The following is a 22,797-nucleotide window of genomic DNA, read 5'->3' on the forward strand; positions in this document are numbered from 1 at the left end:
CAAATTGTCAATGAAAGACTGTGTATAAAAGATGAATGAACAGTGTCTGGGTCAATATCATGTGCATCTTAACTAAACTTTCATTGAAAATGTGCTTCTACAAAGTTGAAGTGGAAATGCGGAAAATCTTTAATTCAGTTGATCAGTAGCTCAAATTATATTTTGTATTTAAAAGGAAGCAGGAAGGGTAAGTGATTTTATTTTCCATTTTAGAAATATCTGTAAAACTCTGGTTAAAGAATAATCAAGCTTTGTTCAAAATTGAGCAAAAATATCAGGAACAAATTCGCTACAGAACAAATTAAGGACCATATTGTGAAAGATTTATTAAAAACACATAATTCCAAAATGAGCTTAGATAAGGCTTGAAAAGAATGGTATTTATATATGTAGATGATGTAGTACACGATCAAGCACATGAAGATAAAAAGGGTGTTGTTTACAGAGTGCAATAAACAAAACAGTCAGCTGATAGGGAATCTGGCCCTTCGAGTTGGTCAAAGTGACATTTGTTCTTTGGCCTCTGTTGTTGGCAGTTGTATCCCATATTGTGCTCCTTTGAAAAAAACCATAAATAAGTGTATATTTTAATTTGTGTATTTTCTTATTTTATATTGTGAAACATTGATCCAGATCAAAATTGAAGATCTTTACAGTTTTCTGAAAAGCAACACCGATGTTTGAAAACTGCAGCTAGCAAAAATATATTATTTTTCTCCCTGATATTGGTATAATAAAATAAAAACCATTGTTAACACAAGCTATTTCACTTAAAAAGGGAGATGTGTTACAGTAGCCATGCATTTTGCACAAAATGCTCACAGAGTAGTCAAGAACTTCTATATAAAGGCATTAGATTATTACAAATAACTTTGCAAAAGTTTTGAATTGTATCTAATTATTACGATATACTTGCACATTATCTAAGGCTTCTTGTTGTTTTAGCTTTTGCATTATATTCTCATTCTGTTGAACAGGTCTGGCATGCGATAGTATCCACTGGCTCATACTACATTTTATAGACAACAAATTCAGGTTCTTGTATTGATATGTCTTCAAAATGTTTTATTGTATTTTTGAAAGAATATTCCTTTTAAATATTTGCAATTTTTTCTACATCAGTCACCTGAAAGTTATCTATCACCTTTTCCTAACATCTTAGCTCTACAAAATTCAGTGTTATTTGTTTGGCTTTTCACAATGTACTTTCTTCATACAAAATATAGTTTCCTGGAAAACGTGTTGTGAAACACAAAATATAAAACCTTTTTATTTTAATTACAAATATTTAAACAACTTCACAAAGCATACATTCCCTTCACTTTTGCTTTGTTTCATTTTTAAAGCAGAATACCATTTCATTTTGATAGTAGGGTAAATTACTAATGCACTTGTGTCACAGAACTTTAAACTATTAAGTTTGTGCCACAGTACCTAAAACATTCAATGTAAATTACTGAAGGCATGCACAGTATAAAATCACACATCTCTACTAATTTCTATATGGTGAAGGCAACAATGGATTTTCCATTGCATTTATAGAACGTAGAATATGATTGCTTATAACGGTCTGATCTGTATTAATTGTTGAATGATGTGCTGGGAAAGATGTGCTGTAAAAGCATAGAATAAAACAACCAAATAAATCTAACAAGCAGATAGGTTTTGGAAATGTTATTTGATATTTTTCATGGCTGTTTTTTGCACCCATTAAATTAAGTACCAATATGTGGATTGAAATAAGAAAAGTTTATCTGATTTTGAATGGTAATCTAAATGTTCATGTACCATATATCTTTCATGTCTGTCATGGCTGTTCTTCTAAGAGACAATGGGTGTTTAGCTCCAGTTCTCATGATAAATATTAATTTTGATTGAGAATAACAATGTAGTTGGAAGCTGCAAGGCTATCGTCACTGAGGTTTGTAGTACAATATGTACCCTTCAAAAACAACACATAGTAGTATAGCCCTGCTTTTGGGAAGACCAGATATATAATTTGAAGATAAAATGTCATTTAACAAACTGATATAATCGGTAGATATTACAATGAAGTGCTGATTTGGTTGGACCTTTTCACCTTTATAGAAAATTATTCAGTACTTTCAACATTTCAGAATAAAAAATATTTTAGAAAAAGATATAAATAATTCAGAAGGTTCTTTTGTTTAAATTACAAAACGTTTTTAGGTGAGTTTTTTAAATAAACTGTGTGTGGTTAGACCTACATCTACATAATACTTGGCATACATAAGAAAATCCAAATTATATAATATTGGAATGTTTTATGCAAAATATGAAGTTGAAAGTAATAAATCTGAGAAATTCAGCACTTCTAGGATATTTTGCTAAAGGAAAATGGTGCAGTACTCTGTATGTTTTTTTTTTAACAAAAGTGAAATAAAGTTGATCCCAGAGTAGTAAGACTAGGGCTACAATCTAGTGGTGGAGGTTAAGATAAATCAAGGCACACTCCTGGATTTTGTGTCCAATACTAAAAAAATCCTAAACTGTTTGGGATGAGGTTGTAATGTAGAAGGGGTGGCACAAAATCACCCCTTAATAGAAATATCACTTAGGTTAAAAATAAAATATTAGTGGCACCATTAAAAGGTGCATATACAAATCAGGAGTCAGCAGGATACTTTAGCTGGATGAAAAATGCTTAAATAAAATGTATGTATGTCATCTGTTTCAGGAAAATACAGGTTCCATTGTCACTTATTTTTTCTATGTGCTGTCTATCTGACAGCAAAAAAACTAACTTAAGCTTTTTAGTACTTTCAGTTCGAAAATGTTTTGTGGAGAGTATAATAATGACGACATTTTAAATATGAAAAATGATATGACTTTGAGAAAGGTGGAATATCTATGAGTATAGTTACTACTTGTTTGCCCAATTTTTTCCATGGAAAATCATGCATGTTTTTTGTTGTGTAAGGAAATGTTCTATATTCATAAAAATAAATGTTTTATATACTACTTTTCCACTTAATGTGGTGCAGCTCATAAATATGTAAAGCAAATGTGATTTCAAAATGCTATAAAATATTTGCAGGGAATAGCTTCTAAATGCTTTCACTCCTGCAATTAAAACATCCAATAAAATGCAATTTGTGATAAATAGATCTATACTAACTGTGCAATGTGAGCATTCATATATTTACAATAAAAACAGGGAGTATCTATCATTTTCTGTGCAGTAGCACTACAGTGTAGGTGGTATTGTGCTACATGCTGAAAAAGCTCTGATTTAATGGAGACCTCTGCCTGCTTTTACACATTTTCTTCGTTTTTACAAAATACAAATAATATACTATTTACATATTATTTATGTTTAGCAAGTATTTTATATAATTGTAAATTTGTACCTTTCAGCCAATAGGTCAATCAAAATAAAACCCCTTTTCAGTTGTATTTATTTTTTTCCAGTAATACCAAAACGTTTTTTTTTTCTTCAAATATTTGGCATCATGATACTGAAGTACTGCCACAGACGTACCTGTAACAAATGGCTGTGACTACAGGACAGTGGTCCTGGCAAGCTCAAAGTCTTGATGGACCAGAACAAAATGGGAAGTTAGTAATGCATAGTAATCATAGCTGCATTCAACTGATTGCAGCTCTAGGTATTTAGCCAAGAGTATCCAAGACAACATTTTTTCTCTTTTCAAAATGTTCCTTTTCAGATCACCTCTACAAAACTAGATAGAAGCGAATGCCTTGTATATTTCTTAAACAATTTAAAACTTGTCATCCTTTTTAACATATGTATTCATTGTGTTGCTATCAAATCATAGAGAATGCAACAAAGCTTTGAAATAATTCTTAGGGTACCTTAATGTTCACCATTGCTCTAAATGAAGGTCCATGGCAGAGTTCAAGTTAAGGTCTGTCACATCCAGGAATTCTGTGTTGAAAATACTGGGTCCAGATGATGGAACAGAGTTAAAGCCTGATGCTGAACTAGGTGGAGTAAGATCTAGCCATTCCATGGTTTCCCATGGTGCTTCTGTAAAATTCAAGTTTAGTCCTTGTCCTTCTGTTGAAGGTGATACCCTGGCATCCATTGGCGAGAGTGGAGTTTCCATCATTTCACGGCTGTTCAGCAGTTTATCCTGATGGGATCCAGAAAACCCCTCTGGTGCCTCTTCTAGTTGAGCGTCATCACTCCCAATTTTTAGAAGAATAATGTCATTTGCTCTGCTTATGGGACTGTTTAATAAAGCCTCAAGGTGATGGTCGCTGTTGGGAGCATGCTCCAAGGAAAGCTGGGTGGGGGACACGTGTTCAAAGTGCCTATGCATTTTTGGAACAGGCATGCTGGAGCTTCCAGAGGATACTGTAATGTGAGGCACAACTTTTGTGATACAGGGCCTTTCTTCCCTGGCATTAGCAGGCATTTCTGGAAACACATAGAAAAAGCACAGCTTAATCTAGTAATTTATTGTTACCTTACAGTTACTTTTTATTGGATTTTTTTCATTAAAGTATGATACATCTGACACGATCAAAGGTGTGGTGTGTAGGGTTCAGAACCTCATGATACATATTTAAACTCCAAAGAATCTCAACCTTGCCCTTTCCTGTACTCTGATGCAAAGAAATCTGGATATACTTAAGCAGTGAAAATATATTACATTAAACATATTGTAAGCAATTGGGAAAGCAGTCTTGTAAAGCTTGGAGCCCAAACTGTTTTCAGTTATGAAGCAATAACTCATACACCACAAAGTGACACCATAGAAGATTACTTAACCTTGAAAAAACGCTTTGGCGTATGTTCACACCCAAGGAGGTAGTCTTATTTGTGATATTTCTGTCTCGATTAATAATTCACTGGCACTCCTGTTAAACAGTGCTGAATGATGGCTGGTTAAAAAATGAGAACATTATTTACACTTTCTGTATAATGTTTGTGTAAATGGGCAGTTTCACCACAGCAAAATGTGAAAAACCATCACAAAACCTTAAAGAGCTGTCAATTTGAACTCTTCTTCTTTGTGGTGCTTATTTAATGTAAATGTGGACCTTTTATTGTTCATGTTTTTATTTTCATTAAATGAAATTGACATTTTAAACTTGTAAAAAAAAGTTTGACACTGTCATCTTTTAAATTTACCCTTTTAATAACTTAAAACCTGAAATGAAAATTTAAACTAAAAAACAATTATGAATAAAATGGCATGTTTATCTGTAGTTTAGAAATATTTGTGAAAAGGTTCTGTATTTTAAAAATACTATATGTAATTGGATATTATAATTCAAAATCTGAACATCGGTTAAACACACAATAATTTAATAAACAGACTTTATAATCAATAGAATCTGTTATTTTAATGACTGTATTGTGTGTAGTGTGGGGTCCTCTCTGCTTACCTCCACTTTCAATGAGCACATCAAGGAGTTCGTCCATCTGCTGGCTTCTGGTCAATTGCTGAAATTATATATGTCAGTTATTTCACCAGATATTATCAACACTACACATACTCTGCTTAGCTTTAATATAAAAGTTTAAACCATTGCTTAAGGAACAGGGTCTTTTACATTTTCAAATGGGAAATTTGCAATCCTGTTAACTATAGTTATTAATTTAAGTTAGCCTTAACATAATCTATTAATACAACACAATTTTCAACTCTTCAATACACTGTTGTAAATTGCCGTTCAAGACTATCAAATATTCCCTAATATCTCATTTTTGTATTTGCTGATATTTTGATTTATGCTGTACTTTAACAAAAATAGGGCTATCCATTAGCTTTGACAGAACTGTCTGAAGGGAGTAGAAATACAACTAGACAAGAATAGGATTGTGATGCAAGTGAAAGCCAGGGAAAAGCAAGCAGGGCCTTTGATGGAAGTGAGAACGAGCAAGAATGAGTTATTACATGTTTGCATTAGAAGCACAATTGAGTGTCTTGTTTCTGGCTTGAATTTGCATTAAATTTGGTTTACCTGCTTTACTGCATCCTCATAGGAGGGGGGCTGTTTTATCTTTGATGCAGTAGAGTCTGAGCTACAGAAGGCAGCAGAAGAGATTGGATACTTTTGACCCACGTGTCTTGGAGAGTGTAATATAGCCATCTACATGAAAAAAGTAAAAGTTAAGGTTATATGTCTGGTCCAAAAATAGTTTCTAGCCTAGTTATGAACACTCTCTGAAGTGATCAAATTTGTGGATGTGGTTACATCCTTTCATAAATGTCAGTTCTAAGGGCATCCCTTATTTACAACTATTTAAACTGTCCTGATATAATACAGTCTTGTTTGCTGTTAACAGGAAACAGCAGTAATAAACAGGAAGAATATGTGAGGGTGGGGGTATTTAACACTGTGCATCTGGAGATTTAGCAGGGAGGGTCCAAAGGATGAAACTGTTATGGGAAGAACTTATGATCAGTTGCTTTGTTTGCAGTTGTATTTTTGTAAACCTTTTGCATTATTACTCAGAACAACTACTAGCTATGCTTAAGAAAAGAGACGGATTAAAGAAAAGCAGAAAACAGTTAGGTGATGTGATGGCAGTTATTTAGCCTTTCTTAGCCCTTTATTTTTGCACAGATTAAGATTAGAGGAGGTAATTGTTAAATGTTTTACATTAGAATTGACAGGCACCAAATGGACCTCTTTTTACCTTGTGTTGTACATTTGGACTCCTTGGTGTAGAGAGATCCCTTTGGTTGAAGGTATTGTCAGTAGCACTAGTGAATACAGGTTGCATGTTTCTTTGGTCAGTAGAGTATGGGCAAGATTTCACAGGTTGGCCACTGCTATTCTGCTGAACCTACAAAAACAGAAACATCTTTGGTAGTGACTTTAGAAAAGGCCAGAACCAATGTGTGTCAGACTGAAGAACGATGCATTTATTTGTGTTTTTACTGTAAATGTTATTCCTGTATACCTGTATTGTCCGTTGTCTGTTGCCGTTTTGCTGTGGTGAGCGGCTGCGACAATCTCCAGTCTGTGCAGTGGGTGAGATGGACAGCAAGTATGGGGTGTTAGGGGATGGAGGCAGGCTGCTGTGCTGTGGACTGCTTGCTGACTTGGTGAGCGGGGAGTGCTGTGGTGAGCACTGGGGACTCAGGAAGGCAGACAGAATTGGACTTCCACTGGCTGAATCCAGGCAGCGGGGGCTCGTCAAGCCAGACATGGAGTTCAGGTTTTCCATACAGCTGCTGGGAGGACTTTTCATTTGCTTGGAGGAGAGTGGACAACTGGACACTACATGCTCTTGCTTAATGGAAACACCAAAGAAGTGTTGCTGCTGATGAGGGGAGACTTGGGTGTCCTGTTGGCTGTGGTTGCGTTTCCTGTTGTGGAGCTGCATCTTGAGTTCCTCTACTTGCCGTTGTTCCTGGTGGAGTTTCCAGGTCAACTCGTCAATCACCTTCTGCTTCTCCACCAGCATTTTGTCTTTTTCTGCATCCAGGCCTTCACCTTCAGTCTGCAAGCAACCTCCATTCATGCTGCCGGCCAGCCCTTCGTCAGCACTCATGTGAGCAGGGGAAGGCTGCAGGGCAAACTGTGGAGAGGACATGGTAACATCACTGAAGGTGTCTGGTAAAGAGCCGCTGACAGAGTGATCGGAAGAGGCTGGTGAAATTGGAGGAGTAGAGCTGGTGCTGCTGAACTGGTAGAACCCATTGGACATTGTGCTTGATGAACTTTGAGAATGGTATGATGACATTGAGCTGCTGGGAGTTACTGGGAACGTGACGGTGGTAATGTCACTGGAGCTGGACACTGGGCTGACACTGGGATCCTGGAAAGGCCTAAGCCGCTCCATGAGCGCAGTTTTGGTTCCAGATACGGGCAGGCCCCGGATTCTCAGCTGCTGTCTCAGCTCAGACACCTTTGAAAAATATTGAAAAATTAAAAGTGTGTCCCATTACAAAAGTGTTAGCTTACAGAGGAGAAAGGAGTCTTACATTGGTCAGTGCTACACATTCCAAATAATTCAAAATAAAGTTACTGAGCCATTTACTTATCTTTTTTTCCAATTAAAAAAACCTGTGTTCCTGACAGGTTTTTTTGCTTACAATAATTGGCACAATTCAATATAAAGATACCTTTAAATTGCAAACGTATTTTAATAACAGATTCATGTTGTTCTTACAAGAAACATACTTACTTTTAGGTCATCAAGATTGGTCGGTAAAGGCCCTGGCTTTATTGGTGAAATGGGTGTTTGTCCAGAATATGTGCTTTTCACTGGTGACAAAGTGTTGGTTGTCATAGTACTGGTTGGAGCAGTTGTATTCCTTGGAAGGGATTCATTGGATTGCCTAAATACAACAATATGTGGAGGCCTGTGAAGATTTTAAAACAACTTTCCACTCGCTTTTATTTTAAATTAACTTTTTTAAACTAATATAAACTCACTATGATTAAAAGTAAATAAAAGTCTCCAAAGCTAAAATACCCTACAGTATATGGGTGCCTTGTGTGATATTCCTGCAAGTAGCCTGCAAATCCCTTGCCCTATGCAGCAAAGTTATGACAAGAATTTGACTGTACCTTTTGATCAGTAAATAGCTTGGAATCAAAATTTGATTGATGTATTTACCTGTCTTATCATAGTACCTGAAACTGTTTTTAAAGTTCACAATATAAGTCACCAGAGAAAGGCTAATCAAATTTTGATTGATACTGTTATACAAGCATGTTGTACAGAGATAGTTTCAACCATGAACACGTAACATAGGATTCTAGTGACCTCTGTATTTCCTGGCACATTATTTATTGACTGAAAGCTTCCTCCTTTTAGTTTTTAAAAAGTACAATACAAATAGTTCTTATTGTAAACATTAAATGGTAAATTAATATGTACTCTATAAAATTAATTTCATTCATTGTCAGTGTTTATTTTGGATAAGATTAACAAGTAATATCCAAGATTACGTACTTACAATTGAAGAAAAGGTGACATTTTTTCTCCGAAACGTTTTATGACATTGTTAGGTTCAAAATTACACAAAACTTGCTTATTTTGACTTACAATTTATTAAATACATAATCACAGCATGCTTAAACCTGGTTATAATGAATTGTCTAAGAGTTGTTTGAACATGAGATTTTGGCTAGAACTGCAGTCAAGTACTCACTTGAGCTGGGATTGGTGCAGGGTCTGGTAGTTGAAGTGTTGCTGGCGCTGCTGTGGGTGTTGGTGATGTTTCTGCTGGCTTAGAATTTGGAGCTGCAGGAAGAGTTGCTGCTGCTGGAGAAGCCTGGCATAGGCAGAGTCCATAGGTGGAGGAGATTTCTCTGCCTTCTGATCAGGTGGAATGTACTGATGGTATTTCAATTTCTTCACTTTGGGTTTAGTGTCTTTGGGTTTCTTGTGTCGATTCTTATCTGATGTTTTTGACTGCTTGACAGATGAATGATAAAAAGAAAGGATTTTAAGTTCACAGTGTATTAAATGGCCAAGAACATTAATAGCAAAATGTCTTATCTAAGAATAAGCAACAGTACTAAAACACATTGTGTCTAGTCCCTGTAATATTTACGTTAGAACTTATTCTTTTTTTAATTTAATCTAACATTTATTTTATACTTAACTAACATGTTAGCCATATGATGATAGAGTGCAGAGCAATATTTATTGCTTTAAAAATGTATTTTTGAAAAAAATATGCTTTTGTTTATAATAGCTAATTATTTTTTATACATTCTATATTTACATAGCCAGTTGTATCCTTTTCCACATTTCAATTTGCAACTCCAGTATGAACCGTGGAGGCACACATAGTGGAGAATGGGGAAGTGAAAGCAGAGACCTCTGACCTTCTCATCTTGGAGACGTTTGTATTTTTATCGGATAATACAGCCCCATTGCCCTGACCAACAGCACTACATGCCAGTTCCAAGAGCCATGGCTAAATAATCCCATCCTAAACTCAGAAGAACTGGGCAAAATCCTGGTCAGTCAGTTAGTTAGTGACATAGCCACAGACTTCAGCTGGTGCTCAGACAAGGGTCTTTATCATATGAACCACCCAGGAGGCTACTTAAAATATATTTTTATAACCAAAATAAGAACATAGATATCATTTACCTTTGCAATAGCAGGAACAGGTATAGGTGGGGTTAACTGATTGCTGATGATGGATGGACTTTCTTCTTGGGCTGTCTGGTTGTTGGGTGAAACAGTTTGTCCATTAATGTCTCGGTTTTGGGATCCCTAAAGAAAACAAACTTATTTGTGAACTGGGAAGACTGGTGCAGGCACCTTTTTAGGGATAGAATAGTAGGAAAGAAAAATCATGTTAACTTGTGAAAAAGTGCTAAATGTAAATGCTATAGAAAACTGTCTAAAATAATACTTTAATATAAGAAAAATAATGCTTTAACTTATAAAAAATCAAATACAGTAGATGCCTAATGTTAACTTACAATAGGTTTGATTTGTTTTCAGTTGTTGTGTAACATGTCAATTAAGAGCTTTCCATTCACTGTCCAAAGTTTGTTTTACAACACCTTTAAAATGTTTCTGCTGGAAAGTTGAGATTTTTACTTGGTGTATGACACACAAATTAGTCTTTCTAGGTCAAATGATTTTGGTGTAAAACAATGACCATAAAAAATCATGATAAAGTATGCTGACCCTATACTGAAGCATTAACTGAAATTGAAGTCAAACGATAGAAAGTTATTTCAGTTTGAAAGATAAAATGCCCTTTGCGATGCATGAGGTACTGTACATAATGGTTCAAATGATATTGCCCAAGTGGTCAACAGTGGAAAAAAAAGGGGGACATGTGGAAGCACATGCTTTTAATCCTAAGCACGTGACTCCAATAATAGTTTAATAGCCTCAATGCCACTCCACTCACTGAGCAGACAATAGTTTGGCATGCTGACAGCTGTGCTGGAAAATCAAAGAATCCCATGCCAAGTACACTCTGTAACAAAGACACTGGTATGCAGGAATCAGGAATGAGCCAAGGATCTGTCACATTCGGGTTAACAGTCATTCAGGAGCTTCTGCAGGACACCATAGTTACCTGCAGCCACTAGGGGCAGATATCATCCACCTAACTCTTGTTGTTCAATTTCCTCATCTTTAGGCTTAAAATATCTAACACAGATGTGCTTATGTGCTGGTTAATAACCTAGCTTTTTTGCTTGACATTCTATTATATGTTTTATGAAGAACAATACCATATTGTTTACAAAATGCTGTTCTGTTGCATAGAGTAATGAAGAAATTCTCAGTCTTTTGTTTGATGTATTACGCCACTTACTGTTTTAGTTGATCTGGATAACCAGATGCCAAAAAGTGTTTGTGAAACATTCTGTATGTATTAATTACAAACAGCTAACTCCTGTTTATTTTTGGTAATGAACTGTTTTAAGATTTGTAAATTAAAATTCTGAATATTAAGTAATCAAGTCAGATTATTTTTAAGTTGACCCTTTGCTTAAAATAGTCCTATTCCTGATTTGATGTTATATAATACTTATTGGAAAGTAGAAAACAGGTTCATTTGGTAACTAAATGATACTAGGATTTTAGCATTTAAAAACAGTTATCGAAATGAAGCCAAGACATCATCTGGGTAGCCTCTTCCTTACTCTCACAATGCTTTGGATACAAATGTGTATCTTATTCTTATTTTGAAATCCATTTCATTATATTTTTCACTTGTGTCCAATGGTTTCATTACAATGAACAGTGTCTCACTGTGTTTTAAATACTTGTGTAGATCTTCTCTGTTCAAGACTACAAAGGTTCATTTCCTTCAGTCAGTCAGTGTCAGACATTCCCTTAAGCTCTGGAATGCATCTGTTTGCAATTCTCTGTACTGGTTCCAGAGCAGTAATATCTTTTCTATAACATGGTGACCGAAATTGTACACAAAATTCTATAGTAAAAGAGGCATTACCAGTATTTTATACAGTTTTAAACACAGCATCCCTTGATTGAAATTTTACACTTCTAGTAATATATCCCTTTTTAAACATATTTTTCATTAATACCATCTTCTATCTAATTTTGTATTTATAGTTTGTTTTTGCTAACTGCTTATAAACCCTGCAATTGTATAACGTAAAGTTTATTTGCCCAATGTTTCCTAGTCTTGAATTTTAAATACAGTAATACTTTTTTAAGTTTATTTGCTGATTCTACTATATTTGCTAATCCTTCTAATTTGGTATCATCTGCAAAAATAAATAGTTTACTAACGATGCCAGAGTCTAGATCATTGATATGAAACAAAATAATCAGTGGTCCTATCACAGATGCCTTTGGTACTCCACTAATTATATCACCCTGATTTAAATAAGTACATTTTCTGTTTATTAATCAACTCGGAATCCAAATACTTGTTTCCCTGAACGTGTATTCAATTTTTCTGTTAATAGGACGTTTTTCAGAATATAGAGATTTTTAATTATGATATCATATATTGTTTGTACATCTTTTACTGTTGTTTATTCAAACAACTCTAACATGTTAGTTAGGCAAGGTTTTGACTATTCACTAGGATATTTTCAGTTCCACTTTCTCACGCTTATAATGGATGGGGACTATATTAGCAATTCTCCAGTCCCTGGGTAATACCAGTGTCAGGAGTGACTGTTGGAAGGGTTGTGTCAATGGCTTCTGAATAACTTGTTTTGTTTTTCCTTCAGTAGATCTGGCAAGATACTGTCAGGATCTGGAGATTTATTTATTTTGAATGCTTCTAGTAGTCAAAATACTAATGCCCATGTTTAATACAGAAATTTATTCCTTAATGAACACGAGTGAAACACTTGTTTAGTAAATCAGCCATTTCCCATTATTGTTCTGGATATATTTTACTTTATCTTTGATTATTCTTTTGCTGTTGTTGTACTGAAGTAACATTTTTAGACTCCATCATTCAGTTTCTCTCTTGGCTTTTCTCATAAATACATATTTTACCTGGGTATGCAGTTAAAACCAGTCTTAAGGTAACTTAGTGTGTTTAGCAAACAGAGTTTTGATTAGTGTGCATCAATCACAGCTCAGTAGAGAGATATACAGTAGTCTTACTGCAGTGCCAAGGACAAAAAAAAATGTGTGTAGCATGGACAGCAGAGATTCCATGAGGGGAAACTATAATTTATCACATCTTTTGAACATTGGAAATAAAGTTCACTTCTAGCTGCAATACTTGCAATTTTTTTGTTCTTTTGTAGAAACACAAAGGGAATAGATTCATACTAATCTGAGACCTTTTTTCATTGCATATTTGGCAAATCGGAGAAAGATTCCAGTGGATTTAGGCAACATACTTTGGGGGGAAGGTGAAGATTTCATTAGATGTTAAACCTGAACTTCACTAATATCCACAGCAAGTAATTTATATTATAAAAATAGTCTAGGTTTCTTTGTAAGATGGCCAACTATTGATAGCCTGCAATACATTTAAAGAAAGATTTTATGTAGTTGTTACATTTTATTGCCAATATGTTGATTAGTCAAGGATTGTTTCAAACATTTGGATTAAAACTGAAATGTAGTTCCAGGTATAAATACCTTGATTTCACAAAATTTTATTTTTGTCTGTAAGGAACAGTGCTATAAACACATTTTTTTAAAAAAATAAAGATTAGCATTAATTAAATGTTTGCGTAAAGGCAAACGGAACCTTTTTTTAATCTTAAAAATAACCAGCCATTGCTGTTAATTATAAAAGTATTATTTAAAGTAAAAAGTTCTGTTAAAAGCCTTAACATTTAAAGATTTAAATTAATTTCTAGAAGTATACATGCAGTATCTATTGTGGCAAGTTGGTTCTGATATAGTGCAAACCTATTTCCTTAGTAGATAACTTTGTCACATCACTTTCAATAATTGCTTATCCAGTTCAGGATCACAGTGGACCAGAGACTATCCCAGGAATTGCATTGGGTGCAAGGCAGGATACACCCTGGATGGCTGGATGGGACGCCTGTCAATTGCAGGGCACACACAGACACAAATAAACACATGTTCATCCCAGGGGCACTTTTTACAGAAGAGAGTTAACCTACCAGCATGTCTTTGGACTGTGGGGGGAAACTGGAAAACCAGGAGAAAACCCACATGCATAGTGGGAGAACATTCAAACTTCATGCAGATAGCACTCCAGAAATTGAACCCAGGGTCCAAGCGTTGCATGGCAGCAATGCTAAGCACTGCACCACCGTGTTGCCCCCTTTATGTAAATTTAAACTTAATTACCTCCACAAATATCAAGGTCTGTTTACCAATTTTCATGTGGCTAAGCGATTGTTGTCTCAATTCCACAATATAGATTATCATGTTAAGGGGATAATTTACATTCTTTGATGGATTGTATTTATACATTTGTGCTTTAATGCACTAGTCTGTGGTGCTGAATTCGGAATATGGCTGTTTCTCACCTGTATAGCACCTGTTGTGGCAGGAGAGGATGCATCACTGCTCTTGGGCTCTGATGGGGAACACACTGAAGCTTGAGACTCATTGCTTCTGGGTTGCTCTGGTGACAGGCTGTCACTACTGCTGTCCTCCTCAAATGCATATGAGTCCTCTTTCTTTGGGAATTTTGCATGATTTGCTGCATAAACACAAGAGCATATATTGCTTTAGCACTTTGAAATATGTGAATTAATCCAGCTGACACAAAACTCAGGGAAATCAATTACTAAAAATATTTCCAATTTTAAATCATTTTTAACACAATTGGGATATTCATAAAACTTGTTAGTGAGACAAGTTTTAAGTAAATTGAAACATACAGAAAAAAGTTAAAGGTAAAAGATTTTGGGATATGCTGTATCTTGTCCCTGTATGAGTAAATATATGTGCATACAATGCTATGCAAATTGCACCACATTTATTATATCCGTAATGTGGAGGTTGGTGTTAAGAAGCAGCTTCTTCGTCACTTGCACCTAGTTGGACACTTAGCAAGGAAGTGCTCTGGCATTGCAGAGGAAAACTGACAAGAGCACTTGACTAGAGTGGCCCCTTGATAAGCAGAATACTGAGAAGAAGTGCTATCTTAAATAATCAACTTGAGGACTAATAGCAAGACATTAGGCAGAGGGATTAATTGTGTATGTGAGCATGTGACCTGCCAAAAACAGATCCTGGTTTTAATCATGACAGTCACACTTTCAGTCATGGTGTTGGCAAATGCTGAGTCCTTTCTCTATGCCCAGAGTAGAATAGAGGACTGGTGCTATTTCCTCCACCTGTTGATTCTGGATTCATTCACACACTATATGGAGGCCCTAGGGACACCTGACTACAAGCTGTCTGCTTCTGTCAACTTAGGTCATTTAGAGGACTTGTTACTGCAGATAAATAGTACAAAGGGAAAAAAGTCCCAGGCAATCTCACCTACAGTATAAAGCTTTACAAATAAAAAATGTACACACTGGTATGATGTTTGGGAAAGGGTACAGGGTACAACACAAGAACTTATACTTATTAAAACTAAGGATAGTAAATCCACTAGTGATTTAATGTAAATCTGAAGAAGCAGGATTTTAAATAGAAAGCAGCATGTTGAGTAATTCAGTCTAGTTTTCCAGAAAATGTTAACTGTCATCCATGTAGCCTAAATAGCCAGCAGGTGTGGGGGTGAATCTGTTACTCTGGAAAGGCAGTGGCAAAGTGTCTGAGGGCCACCAGCTAAGATGTACTAACCCTTTTGCCTAACACATTCACCTTTGAACTTCTTGCACATAAGAAGGCTTCCTCAGCTGGCAAGAAAAATGGACAGCTGCACAACTGCAAAGGACTGTCAGACGCACCTTTGTAGGTGGTTTAGTGTATCTACATAAATCATTGCTAGTCATAACAATGAGAAATAGAGGGGAAACTTCAATTGATCTAGAAAGGAATATCTAAATACAGCTGCTGTTTATATCTATAAAACATTGTGTACTGACTTTGTGTAAAGCAATATCTTTAACCTGAAATATCAACCATTTTCGATATTTGGAAAATTCTCCCCAAGTTAAAGGTAAAAACATAGTTTTTTAACAAATGTAGAGCCATTAAATGAATCAAAGACAGTTAATTTTTACCACTGCAGAAAAAAACCTATTGAAAGCACATTGTTACTCAATGTTAAACGAACAAGAAATGTCAAACACTACGTAATTTGCATTTCTGAAAACAAAACTCTTTATGTTGTATCTAGCTGATTTCTGTTTTTTGGTTTGCTTTTAATAACAATTCATTTATAGAACGTGGGACTGACAAATGCCATACATACTTCCTATCTACAGTTGCTCCCAAAGCCCATCTGCTTGTTTTCAGGACCCTATGTCTCTGTGCTAATCTTGAAAGTAATGGAGTTCAGTCCCTGCTAATTTCTTTCCTCTGAGCTTTGTCCCTACAAACCTATTGCTTGAGGTGATGACAGGACTGTAGTATAAACAGCTGCTGATATCAGGTTTCAGCTATGCACTATGTGGCAAGGGACATTTTCTCAATCACTGGCCAATGGGCTTTAATCAAAGTGAAAGCCTGTTTGATTTGGTATGTTTAAGAACACTCACTGTGTGTTAAATAGCCTTTATAGATTGTCTTCCAAAGGATGCAAAGTATGTGAAAAATATTATAACATTTAGTAAAAAATGTTAATCTCAGAAACAACAAAATAACTAAATAAATGGCTAAAAAGCTATTCTGAAAATGTTAGCTTTACAGTTTACAGTTACCAAAAAGTAAATTGTATTTCAATCTATATCATTATATTTATTCAACAAATTTGACAGTTTAGTTCAAGGTCTGTTTTGTAAAGTATTTCTAGTTTTTTAAAATTAAAAATTAGATAAGGAGATTGCAGTAGAAGCTTGCAACACTAAACCACTTCAGTTTGGCAAGCACCGCCTTTCTAATGATGAAACTGCATGTACAGTATGTAGCAAACCTATAAAATTAGTCTTGTTCCTTACAGGGAGTGCTAGAATTGAAACAGATGTTTGGTTGTTTGGATGTTGTTAGTTCAGGCCTTAGTGAACCATAGATTTTACTTTAAGATGAACAATGTATGTTATATTCAGTGAAGGACAGTGTGACCAAGTAAAGTAGGCTATTTTAGGTGCCATAGGTCATAAGGATAAGTGGTAAACTATAAAGAGCATTTCCTATTTTACTCAGTTACCTTTCATTGCAGCTTCTTTGACTGCTGAATCAACAGGAATGATATTCTTTTCTACCAGCTCCAATGGGCCTGGTCTTAGTGCAATTTTCTCATTAAGATCATCAGCTAGCCTGGCTCGCTTCAGTTTCATCTGAGTGGCCTGTATGGAGCCTTCAGTGGCTGAGTCTACACAGTAAACACAATGATAAGCACTGTTAATTCATACCAACAAGTTCTGACACTGCTACATACAGTACGTGATGCTGAAGCCTGTGATTTGTAGCATAACATTTTGTGTATACTTCCAGGTGAAAATGGTCCTCTTTCAGTGCTAAAATGTGCAGCATATTAAACTCTCTATAAACAGCAAGAGAGTAATCACTTCCCAGAACCATACAGCATCTACAGTACAGTATGTATGCTGTAGCTTAGTTGTGTTATGCTCAGGACAGTACCCTATCTTAGGCTTGCATTGACATTTTTGCTAAAAAAAATCTTTCACAAATTTAATATTGTACTGTAATATGTATTCCACCATAGTGGATTAAATGGGAATTAATATAATGTACTCTTAACTGTATTATACATGTTACTGTAAATAATCTCTTATCATATGAGGAAATAATAAATTATAGTAATTAAAAATATTACCCAAAATATTCCTTAAGTTGAGTAAAACCAGTTGTATTTGTACTGTACATGTATGCATTATCTAAGAAAGCTCTTACATGTACAACAGGATTAGGAACAGCATTGCATTTAGTAATATACTCTCTATATAACGTATACCTAAATCAACAATCAAGTAGAAACACTCTTACCTTGTAAAATGCGCATATTGACCAAATCTGACTTCTCAGGTCTGCTTCTGATTTTGTGCTTTAAATAATCTTCTGTCTGTATGACAAAAATGCAATACATAGATTCAGGTATTAAATTAATCTTTTTAACAATACTTATATGGATGATTTTTATTTAATTGATTCTCCTCAACACACTTCTGTTTGAACTACTAGATTTGTAATTTGTAATTTGTAACCTTGTAATTTGTTATGGTAATATTGTTGTACTATACAAATGCATTCAATGCAGACAATATTAACTGGTACAGCTAATATTTTATATTTTAAGTAATCACTGATAAAGATATCAGCTAATTTCAAATTACACTATTATCGCTATTTTGATGTGTAGAGGAACAAAGGAAAGGCTGAAGAAACTTTGACACAGACTTTTATGTTGATGAATTTTTATCTATTTGCATTTTCAAAATAAAGCAAGAAAATAGAACATACAAGCAAATACAGAACAGAACATTCAGCACCATACAAAGTCAGGCCACTGTAACTTTTAAAAGTATTGGTTAAGAAAAATATCATAAAGCTTAATATGAGGTAGTTTTTTATATTTTGCTACAGTAACAGAGTTATGTTTTAAGGAATAGGAAAGTTTTTCTTTTTGGAATTCCAGACATATGAAGTATTTACATTTTTGTTTGCCGATGTTTTGTCAGAAAGGCAGTGTTGTATCTCTGTGTGTGATGTGTTTGAATGTTTTTATCACAAGACATTATGAAGAGGAAATAGGTGTAAACCTAGGTTTTCTTTAAATACAATTGACTCAAATACACATAAATATAAATAAAAGTAAAACCAACATGTCTTCCCACAAATGTTAATTTATTTGTGCCATATACTGTATTTTACTTGCTTATTTTAAACTCCATAAGTATAAGAAAATATAAAAATGAAAACAGGTGATATTCATTTAAATTAATGCCAAAGATCAACTCCATAATTATCTTACCCTTTGCTTACAATTGGGACATTAGACATAATCTTATCAAAAGTTGTGACAGATAGCTGTCTTAAGTAAGATGCTTGATTTTTTTGCAGATCCCTTCACAGTGAAGGGTTAGTGATGACAAGTTGTATCCCTAGACAGTCATCAATGTACTGAGGAATCTGAACCTTTCGTGCTAAATCAGATGTCAGAGTTGGTTGTGTACCGATGGGGTGACTTAATTAGTAGTGAGTTGTGAATCTAGCAGGAAGTAAAATGGGCCCCATTCATTGACAAATTAACTACATTTACTGAAGGGTAAGCTGCTACTGTATATCTATAATAAAAAAGCAGCAATTTCAGTTGCTGGCATAATCCAGTCACACATGAAAACTTAAATGGATCCAATGGACTTTATTAATGGTATTTAACTCATCTTTTTGTGTTGTAAATTCCTGGAGTATATAAAATGTATAGGATAGTTTCTACTTTTTAACTGAGAATTTCATTTTAATTTAAACTCCCGTACATAAATACATGTTAAATATGTAATTTGAAAAATATGTAATTTGAACTCATGTACATAAAGTGTGGAAGAGAGTTTTTTAAAATGATAGACTGTACAATTTTACATGGAGCACTTCTATAATTCTACATGTTAAATAATATCATATTTGGTTTAGTATTTAATAAGAAACATTATTTTGTATTAGAACAAGTAATAGGTTTATTCCATGCTGAAAAAAAGAAGAAAGAGAAGGCCGTGGAGCCTTCTTCAGGTGTGAATAAGATACGTGCATGATATAATACAAATTATTTTGAATTATATCATGCACGTATCTTACAGTAGATCAACCATTTAGGACTGATTTTATTTTTCAGCAACATTTTGTTTCCATATCTCATATATATATTATTTTAATATAAAAACTGTGCTCCTAGCAAATAATATACAGCATGGTATAAATTTCTGTAAACAAGAATCAATATTGGTTTTGCTATACATGTCAGCCATTAAATCATTACAGGAAATTGCATCACCTGGAATCTTTTCTAACTATAAATTTAGAGTTGGCCTTTTATTCCCTGGTATTCATTTCATTGCTTTCCAGGACGCATAAGACAAATGACTCCATATGAACTTGGGAGGCTGTTCACACCCATTGTGGAGACATTTTGAGCACCTGTAACTGTTCTGATTTATAATGACAATTAGCGGCATTTGCCTTTCTTACCTTGGATCGTTCAAGACTTTTCCTCTGCTCATGGAATGCAGCTGGACTCTTCAAAGCTGGAAAAATAAACAGTAAAATCTGGCTAATTACAACCGATAACACAATTCATTGCACACACTTCCTTAATTACACATAAATAAATGCACATTTACAATATTCTTATTAGCCCTCCAGTTATGACATTCTTCGGTCTTCAGTTACAGCATTTGAAACCGAAACTCAGGCTGGTAGATTTCTCAATCTACCACAATCTACAATTGGAAAGCAAATGAATGAACAGGACTCGTTTAGTAAAACAGTAAATATTAAATACTTCATCATTAACCTGGAAGCATCATGCAGAAGATCTACATTCTTTGTGTGGTGATATATTTTGAAATTCTACATTGTAATTTACAAAATGTTACTAATAACTGATAATAATGATTTGTCTTTTATGAAAGTAAATTGAACGGAAATTGATTTTCAATTAATATATGCATTTGATTTTATGTCTCTTCTCATTTTTCATTTTATCCATGATTTTTGGAACAGCTACTAGGTTTAGATTCAGATCTGCAAGGCATTGTGAAAACATTTCCCATTTTATTTTTTATAACTTTAAACATAACCTATGGTCTTAATCTGAATAAAATTAAACATTATGTCAGTAAATCCCCATTTTCATCAGTTTTTTTTGTTCAATATTAACTTAAAATTTATTACTGTTTTCAGAGTCCCTCTCGAGGTAAGCAATTAAAAAGGCCCTTTCTGTTGGCCTCAGACTGTTTCCATTGTGGAGACAGTAACCTTTCTTAAAGGATATTGAAATCACCTGCTCACTACATAGTCATTCTATACTGTTAAATAAACCTCTGGGATGCCACAGTGAGATCACACATTATTTTTATCGCAGCTGCTGATTCCTGTCATTGCGACTTCAGTGGTTCTCTGACTGAAACTCATATACACATGAGCCTGAAATTGAGCAGAGTGAATCCTAAGAGCCAACAAGCACTCATTAAGAGTTGTGTTCTTGGAATAAAATTTAGATGCATGTTCGTGGTCTCTTCCAAAAGATTTTAAGGATTTTCTTTTTCCGTGGAACACTATTAAATTGTTTACTTTGATAATGATGGAAGATTGTCTTAGATAACCAATGCTGTTCTTCCTTCTAGTGTTTTGCTCTGCTTAAACATTGAATAACTGTGAAAAAAAACTTTGGCTCTTCTTCAAGTGTGTTTCTTTTTAGCTTTCAGTATGGAACTAAGCTCTTCTTGGTCCTTTGCAATTTGTACGCTGAAACAGCTACTTCATCTACTGTCATATGTGATGCAAAAGTTTTGAAATATCTCATTCTTTGTGGTGAGGAACAATACCAGGTTGCATATATACAGCACACAAAGTAGTAGTTTTTCATCTCCTTGTTAATCCTGTTTTGGTATGTGTCTATTCATGGTTGTCTCTGAAATGTCTTTTGCACTAGGGTTAGTTGAGACTGAGAGAAAGGGCTACATATACAGCAGAGAAAGCTCAATGGTTGTATTCAGTAGATGTGTCCTTCAGTGGATTCAAGAGACAAGAGGTTACAGTGTATAAAGATGTCTGCTTCTTTTCAAATTTACGCACAGCACTCAAATAACCATTTTTTTTTCTGGCTTCTGTCCTGTCAACAGTAAATCTTAACATCTGAAACAAAGATTATTTGGTTTACCTGATTAATTGCTTTAGTTCAATTATTTAAAGTAAGCTGATTGTGAGATGCAGAGCCAGCAGATATTTTTTTCAGGGGATATTTATGATTAATTGAAACTGAATTTTAGTAAATACCTACTCAGACAAAAGTACTTATTTCATCTTGATATTTTTAATAAAACTTATAGGTGTTGAATTTTGTTAAAAACGTTAACAGAGATCCCCATGACCTACAGTATTTGTACTGATCTGTTTTGTTATTAAAATGTCTTGATGTTTTTATGAAAAGATGTAGGATTATTTAGAAGACATTGAAAAGGATCTAACATTTTCACTTTAGTCTTACAAATCATTTTTGTGATTTATGGGGTAATATTTATTAAATCTATTTATTGCTGTTTTATTTTACTTTAAAATGCCAAAGTGAAACACATGAAGAACATGATTCAGTTTTTAGGTCTCTAGGGATGCAGTTTTTACATACATCTTAGAAGACATTTTTACATGTCTTCTAAGATGGTGTGCGAAGAGTTAAGATCATTTTGCATGATGTTTTATGCCAGAATGGCTTTCTAAAAAGAAAATGTTTATCAAGCATGTAAGAATGAGCTACAGTTGCCCTGTTGAGTTCTACTTAAAAAAGAGACTTGATTTATATCTAAACTGAAGAAGATTGTGCCTGAGTGCTTGTAAAAACCCACCATGAGAGGGGAGTGAGCCACACACACGTCCGGCTGCTTGCCTGGCTGACCTGTGAGGCACTGCTCTCCAGCACATCCCAACCCAGGGCCAAACAAGACTATGAGGCACAAGAGTTGAAGAGCCTAATAAACACCAGATGTTTCCAATGGAAACATACATATGGAATAAACAGCTAAAAATCTGGGCCATGACTCAGTGCAAAGAAACCTATAAGTGTTAAATATTAAAATTTCTAGGTATCTCAAGTATAGCATTTTAAATCTGTTTTTGTGCACAAATACTTCTGCAGAACAACTGCATGA

At 34.6% G+C, this 22,797-nt stretch overlaps 1 protein-coding gene across 10 annotated transcripts in view; it reads right to left on the bottom strand.

Moving 5' to 3' along the window:
• Nucleotides 1–359: 359 nt before the first annotated feature.
• The window catches only part of myocd (myocardin), a 157,591-nt gene continuing 135,153 nt past the window's right edge, over nucleotides 360–22,797 (bottom strand). For 7 of the 10 annotated variants that reach the window (XM_015356682.2, XM_015356680.2, XM_015356686.2 and 4 more), the window contains 12 exons: nucleotides 20,120–20,175; nucleotides 17,924–17,999; nucleotides 17,124–17,288; nucleotides 14,383–14,558; nucleotides 10,061–10,186; nucleotides 9,108–9,373; nucleotides 8,135–8,288; nucleotides 6,905–7,855; nucleotides 6,638–6,787; nucleotides 5,959–6,087; nucleotides 5,380–5,437; nucleotides 360–4,405 (listed from right to left, as the gene is read on the bottom strand). In XM_015356682.2, the coding sequence (XP_015212168.2) occupies nucleotides 3,846–4,405; nucleotides 5,380–5,437; nucleotides 5,959–6,087; nucleotides 6,638–6,787; nucleotides 6,905–7,855; nucleotides 8,135–8,288; nucleotides 9,108–9,373; nucleotides 10,061–10,186; nucleotides 14,383–14,558; nucleotides 17,124–17,288; nucleotides 17,924–17,999; nucleotides 20,120–20,175 (2,867 nt within the window). In that variant the 3' untranslated portion in view covers nucleotides 360–3,845. Of the gene's footprint in view, nucleotides 4,406–5,379; nucleotides 5,438–5,958; nucleotides 6,088–6,637; nucleotides 6,788–6,904; nucleotides 7,856–8,134; nucleotides 8,289–9,107; nucleotides 9,374–10,060; nucleotides 10,187–14,382; nucleotides 14,559–17,123; nucleotides 17,289–17,923; nucleotides 18,000–20,119; nucleotides 20,176–22,494; nucleotides 22,586–22,797 lie in introns of those variants that run through there. The other 3 variants (XM_069194497.1, XM_015356681.2, XM_015356687.2) reach the window with 3 other exon arrangements.

Source organism: Lepisosteus oculatus, chromosome 9 (genome assembly GCF_040954835.1).
Source record: "Lepisosteus oculatus isolate fLepOcu1 chromosome 9, fLepOcu1.hap2, whole genome shotgun sequence".
Classification (NCBI taxonomy): domain Eukaryota; kingdom Metazoa; phylum Chordata; class Actinopteri; order Semionotiformes; family Lepisosteidae; genus Lepisosteus; species Lepisosteus oculatus.